Genomic DNA, 25849 nt, shown 5'->3' with positions numbered 1-25849 from the left:
CAGTATTATATCTATTACAATATGTAAAACAGATGTAGGGAGGCGAAGTGGCTTTCTGAATGTCACAGTGTGACTTCTGGATTATCAAAGGACTGAGAATTCACTCTGGTCTCATCCTTCCAAGCCTAGTGCCCCGTTCCCTGGGCAACATTGCCAAAGTTTTCCTCTTTGCTTTGAATCTGCTGTGCGCCTGTTGGCTATCCTGTTGCCTCTGGGGCTGGGTGCCCCAGAAAATGAGACACATAAACAGTGTGCGTGTTTTGGAGCAGAAATGTCTGTTAGAATAGATGGGGGAACATTCTGAGTAATGAATATCCAGCATTTTGAATGCACCTTTTACTGCCAGAGTGTTCCACAAACAAGATACAAGAAAACAACACATCTAGTGAAGGCTATTGCAAACCCTCCCATTTAATTGGAAAGATCACTTTGGCTTTCTTTTCAGAGTGAGAACTTAACTGCTGTTGAAGTCAGTATCAAAACTCCCTTAAGTTAGGGGAGGAACTGAGTCCCTATTTGATATTTGCTGCTCTGGCTCCAAGCTGAATGCCTGATTTTTGGTTTCCAGGCCATATAGTGGGTATATATAGGCCTGTACAGAAGTTAGACAATTATTCCTATTCAGCACTGACTGCTCCTGCAGTTTGGTGTCACTGGGGGCAAGGCCCTTAAAGCAATAAATCGGATCCTGTGTGGTTCATATGCCAGCTGTTGCAGAGCTGCTTTTCCCTGCTCCTCTCTGCGGGCTGTTGAAGGTCCCTCCCCGCTCCTTCGGCTGGCCCAGCTCCTGTGTCATTGCCCTGCAGCCCCTTGGACATCACCTGCCTGCCCCGAATTGAGGAACCGCATTACTTACACTGTGTGCACAACACCAACAATCTCCTGTCGCCCACCAAGCTGTGGTTTGGGAATAGCCAACCTTGCTAGACATGGAGAAGGCTGTGATGTGCAGAAATGCTGCAAAGCTGGCTGCTCTGCTGGTATCAAGTGGAATAACCAGCTATTAAAGAGAGCTCTCCACAAACTCTGCCGTGTGTTGGGTCTGCATGGCTGACCTACTGGTGGGATGCTAAGGTTCTTCCTTTTGGCATAGGAATGAGGACCCGTATATGTTAGGTCACCCTCTCTTACCCTATTTTATTGTGGACAGTGGTCCCTGGAAAGACTGAGGCAGTATGGAGATCTGAACAAGGCTCAGGATACTTTTTTTCATGGTAATTTGGAGAGAACAGGGTCTGTTTCTTGAGCACTGGAACACAATAAGTTTACCCAGCTTGCGCTGACATTTTCAGTGACTTTCTGGACTATGTTATACTGCTTACATCTACTAAACCATGCCTGGCAGAACTTGCTCCTAGAGCCAGAATCTGTTTTGCCACCTGGAGAGAAAAGAGCAGGTTCAATACCACTGTAAACAAACATAGTGTTTCTGCTATGGCTGTTTGTACAGCAGTTACTTGCAGAACAGAGGAAAGCATACAATTTATCCTAGCTTAATAGATGGCAGAAGTGTTTTTAAGGTAATGTGACAAGAGCTGAACATCAGTGGAGAGTGTTACAACCGAGGGAGCAGAGGTGATGGCTTGCAACAGTGTGTACAAGGAGAGGTCTGGAACCTGACTTCCTGGATGTGAGGGCTTGCTGAGCAATGCTCAGATGCTCAGTGCTCTGTGCCCCTTTGAGCTGAACTACATACTTCCGTTTAGAAAGAACATAAATGTTCAGTTGATTGAATTGCTCTGTCATGCATCCTTACCTCCTTGAACTGCTGTTGTTTCTTGGCAGTGAGGATGAGGTGAACTCGTAGGCTGTTTGTTCCCTGTGCTTTAGCCTGTGACTAGTACATGCTTCCCTCGCACCGTACCTGCATGGGGAGAGTGGGTAAAAGGCTGTTGACAGGGACTTCTGCTCCCTTCCCCAGCACACCAAGCAGTAGTGTTGCTGCAGCAACCAGGAGGGCAACTCCTGCTGACTCCAGTTCTCCTGCATCCCAATAGTATGTGCCATAAAAGGAGGGCAAGGACTTCTCTGTCCGTTATGGGAAGCTATACCTCCTTCCCTATAAAGTGGATGAGATGATTCATCTGCTAAATGCTGCGTGCAAGTGCTGTCTTCTTTTTGTAACTGCGAAGCAGTGGTGTTGTGGGTTTGGTAACAGCCTAAGACTAGTGGACTACTTCAGCAGAGGGTTAAGTGTAGTAGGACAAGCTGGAGAGGGAAGGGCCCTGCAGTGTGACTGGGTTCTGGTCATTGGAGGATGCTGGTGGGAGGAGTGGTTCAGCCCCTGCCTTTCTGAAATGCCCCTCTGCCTTGCTTCTCCCAAATGCTTCTCGTGGTGGGAACTGCCAGTGTGAATTGCAGAAGGAGCTCAGGGAAAGCACTAGGAAGGTGGCTGACATTCTGGGGTCTTTTTTTAGAAGATAATACCCCAGATCAACTGTTCTGCTGCTGGATACATTATTGTATGTCCCTCTTTTTTTATCACTACTTGAGCAGAAACCATTTGCTGGAACTGCAAGTTTCTATAGCAGAACCATATTCACTTGCTTTGCACGACACCTGATTTATCTTCCATTTTGCAGGGTACCACTAAAACTTCTTTCCAGGACTGTTTGTTTGGGTGGTTTTCATGAGCCACAAGCTCCGTGCTTTTTAACAGCCCATGTACCAGAATTTCCTGTCCCTACAGAAAGAAAGGATCAGTCAGGAGGAATCTGGCATCTGAAAGATGTTTTCACAGTATTTACCAGTGATGAAAATGGCCAGACCAGTAGGACTGGAGAGGCAAAGTCCTCTATCGTAAACTTACTCTCTCACCACTATTTATCTTTTCTGTAATCTAAAAACACAATTGCTACAGCCAAGTTAATTCAGATCTCAAAAACCCTGCACTGACACACCGCAGAGGATGGCTGGGCGTAGTGATAAGAAACTCTGACTTCAGGCATTTGGCCAAGACCGTCCTCATTCCTTTCCCATTGACTCCAGACAGCCTCCTAGACCTGTTGCTTTCAGTTGCTGTTTACCTGGGGGTGCCCTAGGACAGGTTATGTGAGAGGAAGACTCCATCTGTCCTGCCTAAGCCCCAGGTTTTGAATGAATAGACTGAGGAAACCAGTAAGCTGGCACTGGTTTGAAAGGTTTTTTTTTCTTCTCGCTTCACAGCTGCAAAGACTGGGAAAGGGCGACATCCAAGGCAGTCACAAGGGAAGAAGCACACTCTAGAAGGTAGATTTAGTCACCTTCACTCCAAAGTTCATGAACCTCCCAAGTTCACTGTGCCCAGGGTCTTCAGTCCTTTTCCAGAAGTCGTGAATAAGCAGGTTTGTCCGTAGGAGCTATCTGACCGTAAGATGTGGGAGGCTGTGCTTACACCGTACCCAGCAGGCACAAATCCTCTGGGCCATCCGCAGTCTGTGCTGCCCTCACTAGAGCACAGTGTGTGAAATACCTCTCTCAGGCTGTGGGACTCAATTACAAAGTTTGCTCTGAGAATTTGCCCAGAAACAAAGACAAGATTTGCCAAATAGGAAGTAGCTTTTATTTGCTTTGGGTAGCTCCAACCCCACTTTCAGAGGAGCAGCAGAAAAATCCATTATAAGGCACTCTCAGCTCCTCTATCCAAACCTCAGGAGCTTGTCCTAGTAGGAACAGCTGTAAGAAAAAAGGAAGAGCACAAGCTGTTGATTCAGATAATTTCATGGTAAAAAACTGCCCTTGTGCTGCATTTGATGTGTGATTTTGCCACCCACAGGTGGACCGAGCTACGACTTCAAGCCCTGATCTGAAATACTGGTGGACTGGTCTAACAACAGTGGGCCAGAAAAGGTAGGAGAGGATTGAATCATGTGGAGGATAAGGCTGGCTTAAAGCAGACAAGGTAGATAGAAAGGATCTGCGTTTCCTTCCTGGTGATGGGGCAAGAGAACACTGTGCAGTCTCTGTACCACTCTTTTCCTGTTCTTTTCAGCCAGTAACACAAAGATTTTCATCCTTTTGTTTACTCTTTTAGGAACAACACTTCTCCCACTTTTAAAACCCTTGTCCCTTGCAAATTCGGCATAGGCTGAGAGAAGAAAGCTGAACACTAGGTCAGTTCTATTACCCAGTTGCTTGTTTTCCCACAGCATGGCTGATTTGCATCCTCTAGTGCTCAATCCTGGAGGTTTCTAGAACTCCCTCCAGGCTGGTAACTACATCAGTAAGCTGAGAAACACAAACTTCTCAGGATAGGTTGTTGCTAGCTACCTGCAACGACATAGTTATCTTCTAATAGCTGCTATCTCTCTGCATTGCATCTTCCTACACAAATAGTCCCCAAGGAGTGACAGAGGAAGGTGTCAATCAGCATTGGAGTGGTGCAGATCTGGCTTTTGGTGTAGGAACTTTAGACTTTCTTTTGTGTCTCTCAGTTGAGTGAACTTACTTCTCAATGGTATCTTGGGGAATATGTTAAGAAATGAAGTGCTCTTATCCTGCTCTAAAAGAAGTCAATTTTAGTAGTGCTGGATCAGCTTAGCAGAAAAAAAAAAGGAACTCCTTCCTCTCAGCCTCATATATTTGTATATGTGCTCATTAACATATAGTAATAAACCAGCACAGGAAATTTACTGTAAATGTTCATTTACTGTAAGTCATTATCCTAGTGACTTAAAAGTGCATACAGTGTAATCAGTGGAGGGTCAGGGTAACATGATTCATTTATCAGTGATGCTGAAGAGACACCCTGACTCCTCTCCCACAGGCTCAGCTGCTGAACTGAAGAAGAGGCAGGGATAGATGTGGGAGGTTTAGTTACCTGTCACGTTGCTAATCCCAAGTCCTCACTGGAAACGTTTTCTTCTTTTAGACTTCTTGGCAATGCTCCCCCACTGCCTCAAAATGCTGGCTCTACTGGCGCTAAACCTGAGGCCTCTGTTTTTAACACATGTATGTATGTCATGCAAGTTTCAAGGTGGTGCAGAAGATGACATGGATAGTGAGAAACCCAGCGCCAGTTCCTCTGCTAAGGAGGCATAAACGTCTCTTCTTACATGGAAAAACCTATGCAAATAAACATGCTGTGCAAGCTCCCTGTCTGTGTGTGGAGACTCAGTTATGCCTTAGCAATGATTTCTGCAAAAGCTTTGGTTAGCACGAGAGCTGTGCTGTGCTGAAGAAGGAGTGGCATCTGTGAGCTTTCTTCGCTACCAAACAGCAGATACCTAACTCGCTGGGAAGTGGGATCCATTAAATGAGAGCAGAATGCAGGTGGGAGGCCTGAGCTTATCTTGCTTGGCTTTTAAGTGAAGCAGTCTCTCCTCTGACCCATTATAGCCACATTAAACATGGCTATATTAAGATACTTAACGTGAAGTATCTTAATTCCCTCCATCTTCTGCAGAAATGGGATGCCTAAGTATCCCTTAGATTCTGTGCTTTATTTGCTCTTGCCTGGCATGGGTTTGAATCAACTACAAAGCAAAAAAGATCTTTGCATCACGTGGTCCGTTGTCCTTGCTTTGCTACTTGACCTTTTAGCAGATGACTTTGTCATCCTTGCTTCCAACTGCTTGTCACGGTTCTAGTCGAAATATTAATACAGGACATGTTATGTGGAGAGTAGGACTGGGGCATTTGGAAGACCCCAACAATTAATCTCCCTCATAGCCAGAAAGGGAGCAGTAGATTCATGCAGAAGGCCAGGTCAAAAATTTAGTGTTCTAGTCTGGGCGAGATTCTGTCTTTTACTCCATAAATGGTTTAATATGTCTTACATTACCACCCTAAGGATCAACAAAAAATGGTTGCCCAGTAGTGATGGATCTCCTGTTAGGAGTGTGGAAAATTGCATCTATTAATAGCTTGAGATTACCTCCTGAGGGAGACCTATTGTACAGATTTAATTGTATTTCTCTCTTAATTAATCAGCTGTTAGTAATTACATCCTGCATTTTTGCAATGGAAAAAATGAATCTAAACTGGCTATTGAGACTGTACTTAAATAAATCATAGGAGGAAGAGGAAATTACAATGCAAATAGTATCAGTCTTGTAAACAATTTTAATTCACTACTTAGCTATTCATTAATTAAATGACATCTTCAAAAAATGCATTCTGGAAAATGTAGCAGCCACACTGAAAGCAGTGCTGGTCAGATTAGCTTAAAGTAACTCCTCCAGCATCTCAACAATATATAATTTTAAAGGGTTCAGAGAGTAAGCAGTTTAGCTTGTCAACTGACAGTTGAGAGAAATGCTGACTTCCCCTCCTTGCTAGAAGATGTCAGCCTTACAGTCTGTGCTTTCAAATAATCTCTTACAAGAGCAGTATTCTTATTCAGCTTCTGTTTTGAACCTTTTGGGTTTTTTTAAAATGACAACTGCAGTTCCTCTTGCTTCCTTTTCCTCTTTGCACACTCCACAGTTGTCAGCTAGTGGTACTGGATCCTCCAGCAGATACTGTGGTTTTCCACATTACCCTCCTGTGCTATAGCCTCAAGTTACTCGGTCAAAATCCCTGTCCCTCCTTCTTCTCTGGGGACAATTATAAGAAAGGTGTTTTGTTCTCAGAGATGGCAGTCTGATTATCCCGTCCCAGTGAATGAAAAGAAAAGGCACTGTTTACAATGGCAAGGTAAGGGAGAAAAATACTTTTTTCATCATCAGCCTGTTTCCTGGTAAGTGGAGATGGTTTCAATGGAGAAAACTGGTCAGGTTGACATGTGCAAGGCTTGCTGCCCTCTCCTGGTGTCATCAGGCACCATGCACTGGATCTCACAGCTGCCTCTTAGACTGAGGTGTTCCCCTTTTGAGGTGAGGAGTCCTGCGGGAGTGGAGGGAAGAAGCTGCTTTATAGATGGAATTGATTATTTTAAACAGCAGTGTTTTGATTAGGATTAGCTGGATCCATTCAACCAGGCACAGCTATTGAATTGTCAGTTGCAAAGGCAACAGTGTTGATCAGGATCTCTGAATCTGGAGATGATCCCCTGTAGTTTTCTGATAGTGACAAATGGATTGGAACTCAGCACTGCCGAGTCTTCTGGCTACTCTCACCCAATTTTCTGGGAGCATTAGCACTTAGTATGCTTTTTTGTTTATGATCATGGGAAACAGTATCATGGCCCATCAGCCCATACCCGTTAGAGGTGAAAATTTACAGCCACATTTTGGTGCACATTGTGGGAATACATTTTTAGTCAGCACATCTCAACCTCAGCATTTGATGGGAACCCATTTTCTTACCCTGAGGCGACTGACCAGGAAAGGTACTCACCTCGTAGAAGTAATTTTACTCCTGATAGCTACTAAAGCTCAGCTTGTTGAGTCATGTGCAACAATCAGAGGCAGCAGCTCTCCACAGCGGGAATTCAGTTTTAAGGACGCAAAGTGATCTAACCTTGTGGGCCCAATGTTAAGGATTGCAATGGGCAGCTGCTTCTCCCGGGCAGCGAGAGCAAACCTGTAACCAGAGTATACCTGCAGAAGACAAAGTTATTGGGAGCTTAGGCAAAAGAGGAGTTATGGAAAGGAGAAAGGGAAGTAAAATAGTTGCTGTCGGCAATGGGAAAAGGGGCTGTATGTACATGCTGTGTTAGGCAACTGCACGTAATTCAGGTAGGAAATTTCTTTGTTCAAGAGGGCACAGAAAAGAACAGCTTTTAACCTCTGTCAGTGAAGGATTTGCAGTTTCATAGAAACTGAAACTTCATAATACATTGAAGGGAAATGCCCTTGTCTTTTAGTAAATCTCTGCAGCAGTTTTTATTAGTTATCATAGGTACTTAAATGCTTCTACTTTGATGGTTCTCACATGGCGCAGCTTAGGTAGTACAAGAATGAACCTAAGGCATTTCAGTCATTCCTGTACAAAGGATTATAAGCTTAAGAAGCACACGCTCAAGGAATTTGTCTCCAGTATCCTGAAGCCAAGAGAATCACAATCAGGCAGCCTTGGTTTTATTTCATTCTGGGAGGTGTTAAGAGTAGGTTTTTTTAAATGTAATAGAACTTGTTCCTGAAAAAATTTCTCTTATACACACTCTATTCCAAAAGCTTCCATGAGTTAAACAACAGGGGTTTCTAAACTACCTTACCTTAGAGATAAGAAGCTAATGGAAAAAACACATTGTGATACAAAATACAGTCCTAAGCAGCAAGCAGAGATATTTCTGCTCTCTTGAGAATTTAATTAGGAATTAGAGGTGCTAAAATCTGGTATTTCACACAGTGTGCCATGAGGCCTAGAAGGCTGCCAAAGGCTAAAAAATTCAAGCAAAAAAAATGTGGGGGGGTGATCTCTGCAGGATTGAATTATATCAGGTATCCTGGCTTTATGGCCAATTGTGTACCTACAACGTAGTGATGGAGGAGGTAGCAGAGAGAGGTCCGAATGTGTGAATGGAGTTATTTATAGCAGCATGAAGTAGACTGGCAATAGAGTGACAGGGAAACCCAAACAGGCCAACTGTGGAGCCAGAGTCCAACCACAGTAAAAAAAATACAAAGAAGTTCTGGAGAGACTGTTGTGATCCACAAGCAATTAGTAGTCCTAAATTGTGGGACCAAGGACTGCTGCAGGCAGAGTAGCACAGCAATAGGAATGCAGTGTGGGAGGAAGACCTACTTACCTGCATAGAGGATCCTGCCACCAGCATGGAGTCTGATTCTGCCAGGCGCTGGTGCACAAAATTCACTTTTTCCCGGCTCACTGTGTCTCCGAAGAACGTCACGTCAGGCTTCAGGATTCCACCACATTTACGGCAGGCTGGGACTTGGAAATCACGCACCTGCTCATCCGTCAAGAAGACATCTCCATCCGGAGCCACACCGAACGCTTCAGCTTTCCAAGTAGGATTCAGAGTTTTAAAGTGCTCCTGAAGCTCAGAGCGCAAGATTTGGTCTCCACAGGCCAGGCAGAAAACCCTGAAATTCAGAGCAAAATCTTAACGGAGAGTTTCATGTCAGGTCTGGAGTCTGTAACTTCCTTAGAAGGCCTGGAAGGTCTGTTGTCATTATCCACATTTAATTACCAAATAGTACAGGTCAAGGAGCTGTCTTTGTACCTCTAATTGTTGCTTTGCACAAGTATTCTAGAGGAGGGCTTTGAACCCTACTGTGCATCCTCTCCCCTGGTTCAGGCTGTGCTTTTTCACTGGGAAACTTCAGGTGATCACAGCCAGACTGTGGCAGCCCCCCTCCAGTCCACTCACCCTGTGCATTTCTGGCACTATCCACTCTGCTTAGCCCTGGATAATCCTTGCAGGGTCCCCTTGTCCTCTTCACTAAGAGGACATTTGCTGTAGCAAGGAAAGGGGAAATTCTGACTGATGCAGGCTCCAAGGGAAATGATCCAAATTATGCTCCAAAAAATGGAGTGGTGTTCATGATTCTTAAATACTGTGCTGTGAACAACACTGTTTCGTGATCTGTTTCTCCACCCCAACCCAACAACACCTTTGAGCATGTCACCTCCAGGAACATAGCATCAATATTTTGCCTCCTTTCTCAGCAGCTAACATTGCACCTGCTTGTCAGTCACCCTGAACGAGAGACCGGAGGATTAACCATCCTCCCTCTGCTGACAGAGTACCTGTGCGTGCAGCCGTGCAATTCCGTCATGCGCTGGCTCCCAGCTTTGGCATGAAGGGCATCCACATTCTGGGTGACCAGCCAGTGCAGCTTCCCCAGCTTCTCCCAGTCTCTTAGTACCAGGTGTGCTGCGTTTGGCTGGTGGGAGGAGAACTGGGGCCAGCCCACAAAGTTCCTTGCCCAGTACCTCTGCCGGGCACTGGCACTACGAACGAACTCAGCGTGCTGGATGGGCCGTCTGTCTGTCCTGGCGTAGAGCCCGACACCTTCAGAGCGGTAATCTGGGATCCCCGACTCAGTGGAGATTCCAGCTCCAGTCATTACAAACAGCCTCTTGGAGTTGGAAACAAAGCGCTGCAGCTCCTCTACTTCCCTGGGATCTGGGGGAAGACAGGCTGGCACGAAAGCCAAGTTTGGAGAAGTCCTGGATACAGAATGGGATCTGAAATGATGGAATCTGATGGCTCGGCAAACTCCTGGTAACTTCTTGGCAGAGAACATGTTCAGCTGAAAGACAAGAACAGAACATGTAGCAGGTAAAAGAAAGCAAAGAACATGTCCTTAATTCCATTTTCTTGGGATTCTCTGGAAAATGATGCTGATAAGTATTCTTTGCTCTTTTTTCTTTTTGGCAAAGAAACAAATTATTTTAGAAATGTTAACTAAAGCCCACAGTCCGAGGACAGCATTCGTATGTCTCTTTGACAGAGGGCAACAATGAGGATTGCTCAAGGTACAAGGACAAAGTTAGCACCCCTGACTTGCAGGACTCCTGCTCTCCTATCCTGGTGTGAAGGGCGGCTGCCTAAAAGGACTTGTAGAGAGACCTGAGCATGCAAAGTCTTTCCTAGGTATGTGCAACAGGGCAGAGAAGAAATGGCAGGAAGGCCAAGCACCCCACCCCAGAGGCACTGTCTGGCTGGTTCCTCCCCAGAAGAGACCCTTGCTCTGCTTTCTTTACCATTCTGCCTGCTCCAGATCAGTCCTTGCTATTTACCCCATCCTTTGCACGTGTTGTGGGAAGGGAGGGAAGAACAAGCCTGAATTGTTGCTCTTTCAGGACAAAGGCCTTGACTGGAGTTACTCCTGTTTTTTTATAAAGGTCACATGCAGAACAGGCCTTGAAAGGAGACTGAAGATGATTAGGACACTGGCTAAATGCCTCTGGCACCTCCTCCTCTGTGGGTGCCATCTCCCCAGAGTCAGTGGAGAGGTGGAGGCGTACTGCTTTGCTTCTCTAGCAGGAACAGGGGACTTTGAGAGAGAAGCGCTCACCTAAATGCATGGGAGGCAGAAACAACTACCTGGCAGGTAGGAATGGGAGGGACATCCCGCTTTAAGGGAGGAGAGTCGTGCGCTGTTGGGGACAGGTAGGATAGCGTGGCTGACAAGTAGCCTGGAATTGTGTGCAGGACCTGTTGTGACAGGAGTGGGTTGGTTCAGACCTTGATTTTAATTGGTCTTTCTAGCAGTCTGTAGTTCTCCTTTCTCCACTTCACTATTTTAAAACTACCTTTGCTGGGCCTCTCTGTGGTTTTGCACACAAAGTACAAAAAGTTTTGAAAGAAACAGTACTGAGAATTGACTGTCTGGTGTTTCTCCCTCCCACCATCCCCCTTAGCAAGGGGGCTTGTATGACATCTGGAAGATGGAGGAAAGACTTTAATTACTGATAAAAGGGGATGACCTCTAAAGAGTGATTGCAACAGGCCCCAGATAGTCTGGTGCTTAAAGCTTGCCTGGTAATGTGGGACACCTGGGTGCAGATTCATGCCCACTCACACCTCTGCCCTCACCACCAGAAATGCCTGGGAGGACACCTAAGGGGCTGGGTCTCACTGGGAGTCCTCAGCTGCTGGAGTGGATCCCTCTCAGGTGTTACAGGCAGTGGTTTGAGGAGGGCTCTGTGCAGCTTGTTAGCTGGCAAATGGTTAAAGCATGTGGGCAGTTGCATAAATGCTGCCTACAGGAAACTTGCAGTGCCCGTGAGATCTGTGGCAGCGCTGAGAAAGTCAGAGGTATTCAAGCGGTGAGCTTGCTTGTCTAAAAGGCTGGCCCCTACGTACTTTTAATGACCTGTGCTTCAGTGTCTGGATGGTTTTTAGACTCCTGCTGCATCTAAATTGCTTTGCCTCAAGTCCCTGGTCCCCCTCAAGTACCAGTTCTTACGGTAAATGGAGCGATATTTAAATATATTTAAAGTTGGGGTGTTCAGCTGTAAGTATCATGATACAAAATTGATGCTAATGGCAAAAAGTAGATTTGTCTCAGTTAATCTCCACTTCTCAAGGCTTTGCTGCTTCATCAGTTGAATTAGAGGGAAGACTGGACTTCCTCCATAGTCCTGAATTATTTTTTAAATCTAAGCAGTGGATTCTGTTCACCATGATTTTTGCCTTATTCTGTTGTTTAGCAGGAGTTGTGTTGGGCCTTCTTTCTGAAGAGGCTTAATTTTCCACATGAATTAATTAGAAGGGATAAAGTCTCCCAATAAACTGTAATTTGCTTTGAGAATAATTTGTCATGATTCTCCCCAAAGGCTGTTAAGCCAGTTTGACAGTGTTTAAATTGCTTTAACTGATGAAAATTCTCCATTCCTGTCCCTTATCCTCAAAAGATCTCTCAGAAGAAAAGTTTTGAGGGGGAATGAAATGGAGATATAATATGGGTTGGCCCACAAGAGAGAGAAGGCAAAGGCAGGCCCAGCAGCAAAAATAACAGATACATTTGAGAGCTGCTGTGAAGTGTAGAAGTAGGACAGTGTGGGAGAGAAACTGACAAAGGACGGAGTATTTCCTGCGAAATGCAGAGCTGCTTTTCAAGTGAAAGTGCTCAGATTAAAAAGTAACAACTACTACACACAAGTGAAACTCTGTAAACATTACCTATCGAGATCTGAGGGTAGAGTTTGTTTGTAACGCGCAGCCGAGATGCTCCACAGAAAGAGATCAGACAAGGTTAAGGTAGAAAATAAACAGGTTACGAATGGTTACAGGCCAGAAATTTAGAGGGACACCCGCGTCGTTCGAGCGTCTTTTGCTGTAATAATGACGTGGGGGTGGCGGGTAACAGCCGAACCGAACACAGCTAATGAAATCACAGTGATATGGTGAATAATGCCTGAAAACTTACCTTTCATAATGCTGCCCTGCGCGACCGCGGAAGGAAAGGGCTGGCCTGCCCCAGGAGAGTTTTCTGGGAAATGTAGTTCACGAAGACATTAAGCACCAAGACTACAATTCCCATGCTGCAAAGAAGGAAAAAAAAAAACCCCTGAGTTCCTGACACCAATGCTAAGAGCTTTGTAGCTGCCCTCAAGGAAACATAGAAGATAAAATCAGGTTTGATTTGATACGAATGCAAGTAATAGCTGTGATAAAATGCACTGTAGATGCTTGTCTGTATAGAAGCAGCATTTTCTTCTCACTGACACTAACAGGGTTTAGGCTTAAAATGTGACTAAGGAAATAATGGAAGAAAAATCCACTGAGGGCTGTTAGAGATCTCTTCTAGCTCAGGAATTCCCTGAGGTGTAAATCGTTGGAGGCTATGGGAGTTCGCCGGGCTGATACGTTTGCCCTGTTCTGACACCCTTCCTGTGGTACCTACACTTGGTCCCAGGAGAGATGGACCTGCCTGGCGGTCCTGATGTTCGTGGTGAAGCACATTCGGGATGACAGGAAGAAAGGTTTGGGAGAAAGATGTGGAAAGGGCCTGTGGCAACAGGGATGGACAAATAATGAAAAGCTGGTCCATTGGCCTGGGGTTTGTAACCGCGGGGCCGTGCTGACCTGCCTGCTGCCTACCCCGGGCTCCCTGCAGGAACGGATGGTGCCTCCCTGCTTGGTGCAGGGGTCAGTCTCGATAATCCCATGACAAACCATATGAATTGCCTGGCAATAGAGGGGTTGGTTTTTTTTTTCAAAGGAGGCTTATTTTTTTTGAAGAAGGAGGTCCAGACCACTGCACGGCAGCAGCCTGGCACTGGATGCTCACCTGTTTTACACACAACGGGCTCTTTGTAGTAACGTGGACTGCTTTTCAAATGCATTCTCCAAATAGCTCTCGCTAATTAGTTCAAGAAATTGCAGGAATTTGTAATCCAGTTTTCTTGCCTTTTACAGTTACTTCGAAGCCCAGAAGAGCCCGAGCCTGTATAAGCAGTGTGTAATCTTGCGATCACAAGGAAGAAGCGCACCCTGCTCGCTCGGTGCCCACCCTGCCCATCCCTGCGGAGGTGTGGGGCACGACCCCCTTTTCGGCCGTCCCGTGAGTCCAAATGCCCCGTAGGCTGCTGGTGCCTGTTTTAAGAGTTTAAACATGTTTTCAGATCGTGGGGGGGTGACTTTGCTTTAGTGCCACCGGGGTGTCCCCGTTTCACCCCGGGAGGGGCCGCGCCGCCCCGTGCGTTACCTCCCGGGTCGGGAAACCGAGATTTCTGGCCAACCGCCCCCGGCTCGGGCCCTGGGCGGCGGGGCAGCCCCTTCCCTGGCGCTCATTACCATAGCGGCCTCCCGGTACCCCCGGCTCCGGTAAATCCCCCCCCCCCCGCCCCCGGCGGGAGCGCAGGGTGCGGGCGGGGGCGCGCCGGCGCGCTCTGGGCGGGTGGCGGGGCGGCGGGGGCGGCCAGGTGGGCGGTGATGGGCGGCAGCTTTGCGCAGTGGCAGTACCGTAGCCCGTGAGGTGCATCCGAGGCGTGATTATGGCTAGTAGAAAACTTTTCCCAATGCCCCGCCGTGATGACTTAAAATACAGTCGCCATCGGCAATTTTTGAGGGTCTCTGCGGAGACTGCGTGTACGTGGTTAAAGACATACCGGCAGAAACGGGAGCACCGGGCTGGGATGCTCAGAGAACGACTCGGGCGGCGCTGGGGCTCACCGCCGCCTGGGCTGTACCGGCCTCGGGGCCTCACCGACCGGGGGGTCCCGCAGGCTGGGGTGCCCCTGCGATGGGCTGGCGGTGCCGGGAGGCGGTGGGGAGCCCTTCATTCAGCGGGGAGCTGCCCGTTCTGACGTCATCCTACTTTGCATACTCTTTCCCAGCAAGCTTCGCGGTCGTCCCGGCGCTCGGCACGGAGGGGAAAAACGGGGTACCCCGCTCCCGGCGGCGGCGCGGGGGGCAGGTGGCGGGTGGGAACCGCTGCCCGGGGAGGCTTGGGGGGAATGCGGGGGGCGGCGGGGCTCACCCCGAGCTTGGCGGCGGCCCCGGGGCGAGGGGCGGCGGCGGCAGGAGGAAGGGGTCAGCTTTGCGCAGTGGCAGTATCGTAGCCAATGAGGTTAATCCGAGGCGCGATTATTGCTAATTGAAAACTTTTCCCAATACCCCGCCATGACGACTTGAAATATAGTCGGCATTGGCAATTTTTGACAGTCTCTACGGAGACTGAGTTTGGTGTGTGAAAAATAGATAAAATAGATATTGAAGAAGAAATGTAAAAACAAGAGTAACACGGTTTGTATGAGAGATGTAGTTTTGACTCGGAGGATCCCTTGAGAAGCACGACCTTTCAGAAGGTAGCTCAGGCAGCGAGGAGAACGCCGACATTTCTGGAGCAAGTGAGGAGAGTGAAAGTCTGAAAGTCTGAATCATGTTTGACTGGCTCCAGAACTGTGCCAAAACCTATCAGGGATCAACTTTCAGTGCACAGTACTGTAGCCTGCATTTTGTGGGGGTTTGTTAAGCTATATCCATTGGCATCGCTTGCTTTAAAAAAAAAAAATTTAAAAAGGCTCCTCATTGTCACAGAAATCACAAGCCTTTACTCTGGAAAAAGCAGCTGCTGAGTTTGGTGTAAAATCCTATTTTTAAGTTAGGTGAACTCCATCCATTTCTAAGTTGCAGCTGTTGTCTTATTTAATACCCAAGCAGACTGTGTGGAGGGACGCTAGTGACCACTGCACACCAGCTCCCTGGGCTGAGTCTCCGCTGGAGCTGGCAGCAGCTGCCCTCTGTCCCTTTGTGTGAATTAGATGTAGCTTATGTCGCTGACAGGTTACCTCTGGAGTTCTCTGGGTGGTCATGTGCCATCCGGATGCTCATACCCTGCCTATAAGACCCTGAGCCTGGCAGCTGTTCTAAACCATAACTAGGCAGAGTAGAAAACTTAGTAGCCAACATTAATGTTCCCTCTTTATCAGGTTTGTTTTAACAGTCAGCTATGCTGGGGTATGGTGCACAACAGTGACCAAACAGTGACAGTGAAACCTCCTACGTTGCGTTTTCCCCCCATTTGAACTTTGTTGCTGCCCAATATCAATTTGAAATCAAAGCCTGAAGCGTAGGGATGCCATTACCCTTTGGCAAAAGAAGCCACGCTGATTAAATACCGAAGGCATGTGTAGTTTACAGTGAGTAATGTGGTTCATGTAATTGCTTGATTCATATAAACTGTGTTGGTAAGTATTGGTTTTATCACTCAATTGTTTCTTGTCTCTTCTGCCAAAACTGTCTGATAATACACTGGCGTGGTGCTTTCATTCTGCACTGCGAAGTCATGTCCTACATCTTATGCTAGAAACCAAGTTTGTTTGTTTTGCTGTAATAGATCCTTCCAACAAGTGTGAAGTTGGACCTTGAATGGGGAGGCTGCATGTCGAGGTTTCCTGCCATTGCCTTAAGCCTAAAGCCCTGCCCGAATTTGTCTTTTATGCATTCACGTGAAGAAAGAGCTACATCCCCTTGCATGACATCCACGTGGCACAGAGGACACACGCTGCAATGAAGTCATTGTCATCGCTCTGCAGTCTCAAGTCACTCTCTGGAAAGCACACAGGTAAGCTCTAAACATGCTTTACAAGTTCTGTGACATAGATTTAGTCTGCTGTAAATAACGGTGCTTTTCATAAAAGGTGTTACAAAATGAGCTTGGATCACTCCTCTGTGTGGCAGCCTGTCTGAGATTACAGCCCTGAAGGGGACAGGTAGACAGTTAATCCACCTAGTGTCTGAGTATGAAGTGTGTGGAGGTCAGTGGGTTAAGCCACCCTTCTATGGAGGTGGTCCATAACTGGTAAATGATGCTTTGACAAGAGGGAAAGATGCCTTGAGCAAGTACTGAACACTTGGGTTGTGTGGAGCCAGGAAGGCCTGAAGTCCAACATTAGGTTGATATTGACTCATTGTCTGACTTTATTTCCAGCTCCCAGACCTGTTTCCCATCTGTAAATGGGGGCAATAACTTCTTGTCGCGCCTTCTGTGAAAGATAAGTTGAGTCATAACGTGTCTTAGTCACAGGGTACAACGTGAGAGGAAGCCCTGTGTATTTCTCTGATGTACTACCTGCCTTCATTCCCTAATGCTTCCCGTCCAGCATCCGTTTGAGAGATGTAGCTTCTGTCAGCGTCACTTCCCCCTCAGTCCCGCCAGCAGCCTCTGGGCATGCCTTGGGTACGCTGCTCTGGTGGGAAAGAGTTTGCTGGAGGTGGCCATCACCAGGGAACTGCAGCTGCTTCTGCCGGCAGCTGGCAGCTGTGTAAGAATGGTGCTTGAGCAGCAAGCGGGTGTTTGTGAGTCAGTGAGAGTTTCAGAGGCAGAGAGCAGGTAGATGATGAGAAAAGAGGAGTTCCAGGGCGTTAGGAAGGACAGGAGGGGGTGAACGTTGTTTGGGTGAATTTAGCTTGAGCCCACACCACTGAGCAGTTGTCTTAGCAGCTTGGGTTTTAACCTGCTCCTTAGGCTGTCATGGGAGGGTTAAGGACTGGCAATTTTAAGTAAGAAATGTTAGTGTGTGAAGAAGAATTCTGTTATGAACAGCACCCGACATGTTCATTTTGGCCCTGAGACAGAATAGGAACTGCCTTCTGGATTTGCCCTCCCTTCCAGACTCCCAAAGGATCCTGTAGGAAGCTAAAGATAAAAATTGCATACCAGGCTGCAATATGATCAGAGCGCAGCGGGCACTTTGTGCAGAGGTAAAAATACAACCCAAGTCAAGACAGACGCCTGTCACTTGTTGCTAGAAGAAACGCACAGATCCCAGGAAAGGACATGTTTCTGATGACCGTAGGTCCACTACGCTATCAGCAAATGCTCCTGTTTTATGTTGCTCCACCTGGAGGGGGCACATCCCGAGGTCATCACTGTGATAGGGTTAGAGAAAATGTAACACTCCCTTCAAATAACGATTTAAATTTTGCTCAGGGACCAGCAAGGGGGGTGTCAGGTGAGATCCTTGGCACTGATGGTGAAGCAGACAGTGAAAGTCTTTGCTTATATTTGTATCGTACTTAGATGTAGGTAAGGATGTCATTGTCTGAGAAGTCCTGAATCTGGAGTAAAACCAGGAATGAATTTCCTGGAGGCTGTTGATTATTCGCAAGCATTGGCTGGGACTAGGGAGGGGATATTTCCATGCCCCCCTAGTGATTGTTCTCATAGCATGTCTTAACACAGGAAATAATGATGTCTGTTGAATTGTGCTAGTGGGGAAACTGGGTGTGTTTGTGCCTAGAGAGTGAAAAATAAAGCATCGGAGATTGCTAGCAGCTGACCCCGTGGTCGCTGCTTTTACGAAAATGCAATCCCGTAATCTCGGCTCCACAACAGGACGTGTGCTGTTCAGCTCCGAGAACATTCTCCGACTCAGTAGTAATTTTGTAAGGAAAAGTGGTACAAGAGTCATGTTTCTGGGATCCTTAGCTGTTCCCACACCGATAGTTTTTGGTGTATCTCACATTAGATTAGGAGCTGAACGCTTGAGCTGAGCGACTGTTTTCACTGCCGTGTCGACTTGGCCAGAGCGCGATGGTAGAGTAAACACTGGCTCTGCTGAGGGTGGAGCTGCTCTGCGGTTCGGGCAAGGCTGAGGGCTTTGCTGAATTGGAGCGTGGTTTGGTAGTGGTTTGAAAGGAAAAGCGAGTGGGAAATGGTGGTTCAAGACGCACTATCACATGATAAATCCAGGAGGGCTGTTACGGTTTTTAAATAGAGCAAAGGAGAAGTGGTTGTGACTTTCCTTCATGGTGGCAACAGCTTGTGGAAAACTGTTCAGGAAAGGTTTCCCCTGCCCAAGCTTTCCTGTGGGTCGGGTAAATCACCTGGGGCTCAGAAATGTCAATTTGTCTGAAGGCTTTTGGGGCACGGAGCGGCAGCGTGTGGGGCTCCTCCCGGGCTGCAGCACCCCAGCCCAGCCTGGCACGAACGCATCGCTGCCCGCGGGGGGATCCTGCTCCTCGAGCGAAGAGGACAGGGTGTGGGGCTGTGGTCCGGGCCGGGCCCCGGCAGCCTCGGAGGTGCGTGGGGCTGCAGGCGGGCAGGACGGCTCCCCGCGGCAGAGCGGGCTTTGCCCCGGGGCGCCGCTGCCCCCCCGGCAGGGCCCAGGGCGCTGTTCCAGCCCGGGGCCCGCGCGCCGGTGCCGGGGGACGCGGCCCCCGCCGGCCCGCCGAGTCCCCCCGCGCCGGGGCCGGGCTGGCGGCTCCCGCTGCCGCCGGCAGGGGGCAGCGCCGGGCGGGCGCGGCGCGGCGGGGGCGCGCGCGGGCCGCGGGCGCGCGCAGGGGCGGGCCGCGAAAGTTGCGAGGCGCTGAGGCGGGCGGCGGCACCGACGGCGGGCGGACACGGCGGCCCGGGCACGGCGGCACCATGGACGACTTGGGTGAGTTCCGAGGCCCACCGCCTCCCCGCGGCGGGGGGGCGCCGCCCCTCAGCGCCCCGGGCAGCCCCCGCGGCCCGCCCGGCCCCGGCCACGCTGCGCCCCTCCGCCGGCTCCGCGCCGCGGGGCTCGGGCCGGGCCTGCCGGCGCCCGGGGACGTGTCGCTCTCCCGCGGACCGCGCAGGCCCTCCCGGCTCGCCGCGCCGCCGCCCGCCCCCAGGGCCCTCGGCTGGGCTGCCCTGGGGGCGCCGCCACCCACCCCCGCCCGCGGTCCGGGCCGCCGGTGTTTGTCCCGGCTCTGCCCCGGCCGGGGAAGACGCGTGGAGCCCGGCTGGGTCTCAGCAGACCCTTCCTCCCCTGCCGCAGCCTCTCGAGTCTGTTCTCGGGCGGATCTGTAACTTCGCATGGGTATGGAGCGGTCACTGGGGAGCCCTCGGGGCGAGCAGAGCACAGCCCTGCCCAGCGGGCCGCCGGGCTCAGAGCTCAGCCTTCGCCTCCCTCGGCTTCTCCCAGGTGTGCTGAAACCTTTCGAAACCGCATAGCGGGGAAGTGTCAGGCAACTGGTCTCACTGGAAAGATCTAGAGAGTTTGAGTTCATTTAGTACCAAGCCGGAAGGGGGGTGGATGTGCCAAAATCCCTTGTGCTCTGGGAGACATTAGGGTGACTGAGTTCCGCTTATGAAACTGATTAAATTGGACACTGGGGAGGGGCTGCGATCCGTTACTTCCATCCTACCTTTAATAGAAACCAGACGTTCTGTTAAGATATGCTCCAGGAAAATTGCAGCTTTGTTACTGGACCTGGAAGTTCACATTGCAGTGCTGGCATAAAGCTGGTGGTTACACCTTCAGAAAACAGACTTTGAATTGGGCTAATGATAAAACTTATGGGGCAAGGAGTCCATCAGCTGCATGGCTTCCTGGTGAAAGGTGCACCGCGAAGGATTTGTTCTTAGGGAGTGAAACCTTGCCCTCTGCCCGGGTGAAGTAGCTGGTGGCACAAACAGAATGAACTTCTGCTGCAGCTTTTTCTCACAGTTATTGTTTCTTTAAGTGGAGACAGTTCTGTTTACTGTTTCTCATATCCCTCAGCCTGGTTATCTCTTGGAGATTTGGTGCTGCTCCTACAGCAAGTTTCTAGCGTGTTCAGGAATGCGTTGCTAGTCAGAACAGGATTCACCCAGTCTGCGTATTGACTTGCTTGAGTGGCCCTTCAAGGTGAGCATACAGATAGCGTTGTGTAGGGCCCGTTTAGTGTCTCATCAGCGTGCTCTTTAACGAATTGTGGGAGCTGTGCTGTGCCCACGTTGCATTCCGTGAGCAGTGGTAGTGTGACTTTCCAGTTGTCCGAATAGGCTACTGCAGTTTCAACACATTTTTCCTTTCCCCTGTAGGAGGATTAGAGGTGAACTGCAAAGAAAGTGTGAAAAAGATCTGAATTTGTGTCTTTGTTCTTCTGAGATGTTAAATGTATTGGTACAACCAACAGCTAAAGTTGTGATCTGATTTTTAAAATAGAACTTTTTGTCTCATCAACTTGGTTTCACAAGTCTTACTTACACCATGGCTTTCTCAATCTTCGTGCAGTCTTTCAGACTGGACAAGATCTGATTAACAGTAAGCAGTTGAGCAAAAAAAGTGAGACCCCTTCTCTAAGCTTTACTTTGGTGTACAAAATTCACACAGAAAGGCACATCAGCCATTTTCCCTCTGCAAATCATTGTTAGCCCCCAAATTGCTCACTTATTTTTCTAAAGCCATTCACCTTGGGGTGCATACGTAAGGGAACAATGCTGTGCTGATACAGCTCCCCTGAAATAAGTCAAACTTTTGAACTGAAGTGAGGGTGGTTTGTTTTTCTTTCCCCATTATCTATGGGTGGATTATCTGAGTTGTGGATTAACTGTGCCATGGATACCGATGTCTGCGCTGGCTCTGTCCAGGGGCGAGCTGGTCCGGCAGGACTTGTTGGTTCAGGCACAGTGCCATGTGGACATAGCTGCACTGCTTCTAGGGCCAGTTTTGGCCCAAAAGTAGTTTAGCATTGAGCCTGAGCTAATACTCCTTGCAGGTTCAGAGTTGATGTCACGTAAAATCGGCTTAGATATTTCCACACCACGCTTCTGAATCTGTGTGGTGCAGAAATGGCTTGTGACTGGTGGACCTTGCTGGGTGTGAGGGATCACCTCACAGAGCCGGCTGGTGTCTCTATTCATAACTCCCTGAATTTATCAAAAACCCCCTCGCTCATCCTGGAGCTGATGGAGTTGATCAGTGTGTACTTGTGCACTGTAAAATGGAGGTCCAGAAGTATCTCAATTTCATGCTGCTTGGGCTGGAGTGGTTATGAAACATCTGTGAGAATGGATTTGTGTCGCTTTGGGGATTCATTTGGAGTTGAAAAAAACTTTGTTCCTTTTTTGTTCCCCTCAGTGTTGAAGAAGTGGTGTTACAGTGCATAGCTCACACAGGAAACTTCTTTCGGAGCTCTGCAGGCGGAACTCGTGTACGCCATTGAGCTGGGGGAGCCTCCGTGGCGCAGGACACCCAGTGCTGGGTCCCAGTATAAACTAGAATAGCACATTGTGGGAAGAGGGGGGAGGAGACGGTGACTTTGAGCAGCTGACCAGACTTGTCCAGATTGTCTTCCTCGAATCTCTCTGAGGAAACATATTTTGCGGATGTGCTTGGAGTTTGACAGGAAGCTTGCTGAATGAGTTTGCCCTTCTGCAGTAAATTGGCACAGAGAGTAAAACTTAGTCCTAAAGAGTGAAAATCCTAACTCAGGGCTATGGCCCCTCTCAGGGGGTTACCAAAGCGCAGCGTGGTGGTGTAACGTGCTGTGCTTCCAGCACGCAAGCAACAAACTGCACACATTTGCGTCAGGCAATTTGAGAGACTGAATTAGATGGTGAATTACTGTTGGTTCTCTGGTGCTACCTTGTCTAAGTAGTATGTGTGAACGGATCCATTAGGATCTGGTTGCAGAGGAAGAAACCTAATTCATGTACTCTGTCATGTATTTTATGGTGAGAGGAGCAGGAGAAAGGAAACGTTACATTTGCTTTAGTCAGATACTTTGGATGTTTTTTACAGCCTTTTTCTGAAAGGTGTTGTTTGCAAGCACTACTATGAAACTTTTTTTTTCTTTAGAGCTTTGGTAACTCCAAACAGAAATGGTGTTGCTTTTAGAAGCTTTCTTTTGATGGCTTTGAAATTCTTGCTTTTCTACTGCTTTTTTTTTTTTTTTTCCCCAAAAGGCTTCATTTTTTTTTAACTGGGTTTTGCAATCAAAAACAAAACAGCATTCACTAGAGCTTGTAAAAGATGTTTTACAAAGAAGTTATTTCTGTTTAATAAGAACGTATTTGTGGCAGTGTTTTAGCTGTGCACATAAACTACACCGTAAGCTTCTTATTTTAGGTGTGCTTGCTCACTTCTAGAAGGATTTTTCTTTGGTTTGTCTAGCAGTGTGGCTTCAAAATTCTGTGTGCAGAAGTTCCGTTGCACAAGAGATTTTACTTTAAAAGCTGTTTCCCTCTGGTTTAGGAACTCTAACCCACCCTCCCTTTAGGGCTTAATCCTCTCACGGCTGACTTTAACGGGAGCAATCTTGCCATTGATTTTTCATGGGAGCATGGAGGGGGCAGCATGTGTTTCCATCTGTCATCTCTGCATTGGAAGATTGTTGTGCTCTGCGGGGCTGTGCTGTCCATCCCTATTTTGAGGGGGGTTCCTGCCTGTCTCTGACTCGGTTCCTTCAGTTTGGAGTCACATGCAATGGGTTTTGGTCTTACTTGACTGAAAGTTTAGTGTGAAATTGCTCATGGTCAGCTACGCCCAGGAAATGGTATTGGGGGGGAAACACTGCTAAAGTAATTTGGTCCCTTGGCTTTCTACTAGCTCAGGTTTCTGAGTCATTCCTGCTGCTGGGCGAGAAAACTGTAAACAGAACTAATACTCTGCACAATGGGGTTCTGACTTGTTTCAGCTTCTTAGCTGTTCTGACCCCTCGTAAAACAGGGACTTCATTGTCCTGAGCAACTCAGACAGGGAGTCCTCTGCCTGGAGCAGTGTGCGATGCAGAGAGAGACGTCTTTTCTTGTTGCTCCATTTCCATGGAAAGGCTGGACTCTGTGCTGTCTTTAGCTCCTTTGTCCCTCGCTGGGAGAGGTCAACTTATCCCAAGTGTTCAGCTGCCCTCCTGGTTAAAACTGATCCTCCGACACCATCTTTACCACTAGAGAAAGAAATGAGTAACTTCTCACACATCTTCTTTGACTCTGTCACTCTGCTTGTCCTTCCTTTCCTTTCCCAGGGAATCATGATACTTTAATTTCTCCAGAACCTTTTTTCCTCACCTCTTTCCCCTTGAAGTGTATTTATTATATGAAACAAATTGTGAAACTACAGAAATGATAGATGAAATTCTGAAGTCTGGCAGCAGAACAAGCAATAACAATGCACTTCTGCTTAGATCAGAGTTGTTTTTCTGATCTACTGCTAAAACAGACATATATAAATTCCTTAAGTTAAATCTGTGCAACTAGGGGGAGGAAAAGCCTGTCCATGGCCACACAACAAATCTGTTTGAATTGGACTAACGCGTTAGTTGTGATATCCAGGTACTGCAACTTTGGAGAAAGCCAGAACAGATTCTGAATTCAGTTGTGTTGTTCTAGTGGAAAATAAGTGTGAGTGAACAGCATCTCTGGTCCCAGTTTCCTGCTCTGCGTCTCAGACTGCGCCTCCCTCCCTTTGTGTACTGATCTTCTGTGTCCCTTTTTGTCTGATGCGGAAGCTGTTAATGAAGATGCTCTTCTGCTCCAGCTGCCTGAAAGAGAGACATTGTCTGTGGGAAGCTTCCTCGGGCTATAAGAAGATGAGGTTTAAGGAGTGAGTTTCTTGTGCACTTTAGCTCGTCCTAACTAACTTAGGTTTAATAACAAGCCCTGTTAAGTACAGGTTGTCATGACTACTAGGCTATTATATTTTAAAATGTTAGGTAGGGAACTGTGGAGACCTCTGGGTCCTGTTCTTGTTTCAGTGTTTGTAAAATGTCACGTTGCTTCTCATCCAGTTTCAGATCCCAGCCAAAAATGGTGATTCCAGCTCCTCCATCTCGTGTGTGCTTGCTGCTCACTCAGTGAGTATCAGGCTCCAGAGTGAATTGGTTCAAACTGCTGATTCTTTGGAAAACCAGCCCTTTCCCCCAAATTGAACAAATGATTTGTCATTGGATCAATAAGTGGAACTGTCTCACCCTGTGGCAAGATAAGTAGATCCAATGCAGTGTAGAAGCAAGGAGTAGCACCACTCCTTTTCATTTTGGGCTGAAGATTGGAGAGAAGGTGGAAGTTGTGATTTCAAATTGATTTAACCTGATTTAACTGCTGGATGCTGTAAGGTGTGTTGTGTGTGTTTCATGCGCCCGTCTCCCTTTCTTGTGTCCACAGTAACCATTGGGCAGTTAGCTGGATCAGCAAGCTGATTCTTCTGAAAGTATTTTTTTTTTTCTTTTTTTTTTTTCACATGGACAGTGGACTGGGAAGTAGGTGGGGCCACCTCTTTTAGCTGTGGTTTATGTTTAATCTAGCATAAGGTAACCATGTATCCACAGCCTCAAAATGTTGCCCTGACTTTAGACATATTGTTTCTCTGTCTGTGAAATAGGGATGATAGCTCCTTACCTGCAAGTACGGTTAGTGTTTAAGATCTTTGTGTTTCTGAAATAGCTTCCAGCTGCATATATCAGAATAGTAACTCTTTCAAGCTTCTCTGGTCACCATTGCTGGAAAAGTTTACATTGGCAAGTTTGAATTAGATTTATACGTTTTTATTCCTTCTTAGCCCTGTCTAATGTTCCCTCTCTGCCCTTTCTGATTGCTCATCCTTTCTTCATCCTCTGTTATGACAGGCTGTGAGTAGGGAGAAAAGATTTCCTTTCCCTTCCAAGTTCCCCACAGTAGTTCTGCTCTAGTCTTTCCCTTTACCACAGAGCATCGTGAAGTCATTCAAAGAATGTCGTGTGCTAAAGATATACCATAAAACTAGGAGGGGGGTGTTGACTTTCTCATATCACGCTTAGCTGTTTTTCCCATTTGTGCTTATTCTCATTGCAAATGGCCCCTGAGCAGCAGAAGCCAGCGGACTGGGGACAGTCTGCCTTGATTGACTGGTGTTAAAATCCACACTTTCTCTTCTGTGCATGTATGTTTTTAAATCCCGATGAAGCAAACAAGCAGAATTGGCAACTGGAGTGCTGTGGAACAAGTTTGGTGTTGGTGTTTCAGTTATAGGAACTTCAGTCCCTGAGATTATGTGTTCGTGCTGTTTAGGAGTGTGGTAAGCTCTTTTTCTGCTGTTACAAGTGCAGCTTTTTCTCGTAGCAAACTAATTGTTCTGAATTTACATGGGAAATTTATCTAAGCAGTTTGAGACAACTGTAAGCTGAGGATCCAAGAGAACTTATGGCAGGCCACAGGGAGAGGCAGCCTGCATTGTTATTGCTTGGCTCCTTTTTCCCTGTGCTGGACTATCTCTACACTGTGAACAAGTTTAGTTCAAGTTATTTCAATGATGATGGTGTTGTCTGAAGTCTTCAAATGCAGTTTGTCATGCCACTTCTCACAGTGTTCTTATTATCGTGTGCAAGTTTGGTGTAGATGGCTTTGCTGGATGAGCTACT

General features: G+C 47.6%; 2 protein-coding genes and 2 non-coding genes across 6 annotated transcripts in view; 3 read left to right on the top strand and 1 right to left on the bottom strand.

The window, feature by feature from the left end:
- Window positions 1-6022: 6022 nt before the first annotated feature.
- On the bottom strand, window positions 6023-12765 carry SIRT4 (sirtuin 4). The gene is made up of 5 exons (XM_068412962.1): window positions 12705-12765; window positions 9574-10079; window positions 8612-8906; window positions 7258-7460; window positions 6023-6804 (listed from the first exon to the last, which is right to left on the bottom strand). Exons 2-4 carry the CDS (start codon window positions 10071-10073, stop codon window positions 7296-7298), a joined length of 960 nt encoding a protein of 319 aa, XP_068269063.1. The 5' UTR covers window positions 10074-10079; window positions 12705-12765; the 3' UTR covers window positions 6023-6804; window positions 7258-7295.
- Window positions 12766-14221: 1456 nt separating this feature from the next.
- LOC137670276 (U4 spliceosomal RNA) lies at window positions 14222-14362 on the top strand. The gene has a single exon (XR_011049234.1). It is a non-coding gene; the product is annotated as a U4 spliceosomal RNA (small nuclear RNA).
- A 453-nt stretch (window positions 14363-14815) lies between these two features.
- LOC137670275 (U4 spliceosomal RNA) lies at window positions 14816-14956 on the top strand. The gene has a single exon (XR_011049233.1). It is a non-coding gene; the product is annotated as a U4 spliceosomal RNA (small nuclear RNA).
- A 4121-nt stretch (window positions 14957-19077) lies between these two features.
- PXN (paxillin) overlaps window positions 19078-25849 on the top strand; it is a 47177-nt gene continuing 40405 nt past the window's right edge. For all 3 annotated transcript variants that reach the window (XM_068412961.1, XM_068412959.1, XM_068412960.1), the window contains exon 1: window positions 19078-19164. In XM_068412961.1, coding sequence (XP_068269062.1) covers window positions 19152-19164 — 13 coding nt within the window. In that variant the 5' untranslated portion in view covers window positions 19078-19151. The remainder of the gene's footprint in view (window positions 19165-25849) is intronic.

Source organism: Nyctibius grandis, chromosome 14 (genome assembly GCF_013368605.1).
Source record: "Nyctibius grandis isolate bNycGra1 chromosome 14, bNycGra1.pri, whole genome shotgun sequence".
Lineage (NCBI taxonomy): Eukaryota > Metazoa > Chordata > Aves > Nyctibiiformes > Nyctibiidae > Nyctibius > Nyctibius grandis.
Note: the sequence above shows the minus strand (reverse complement) of the source record. Positions and strands in the feature narration are given on the sequence as shown.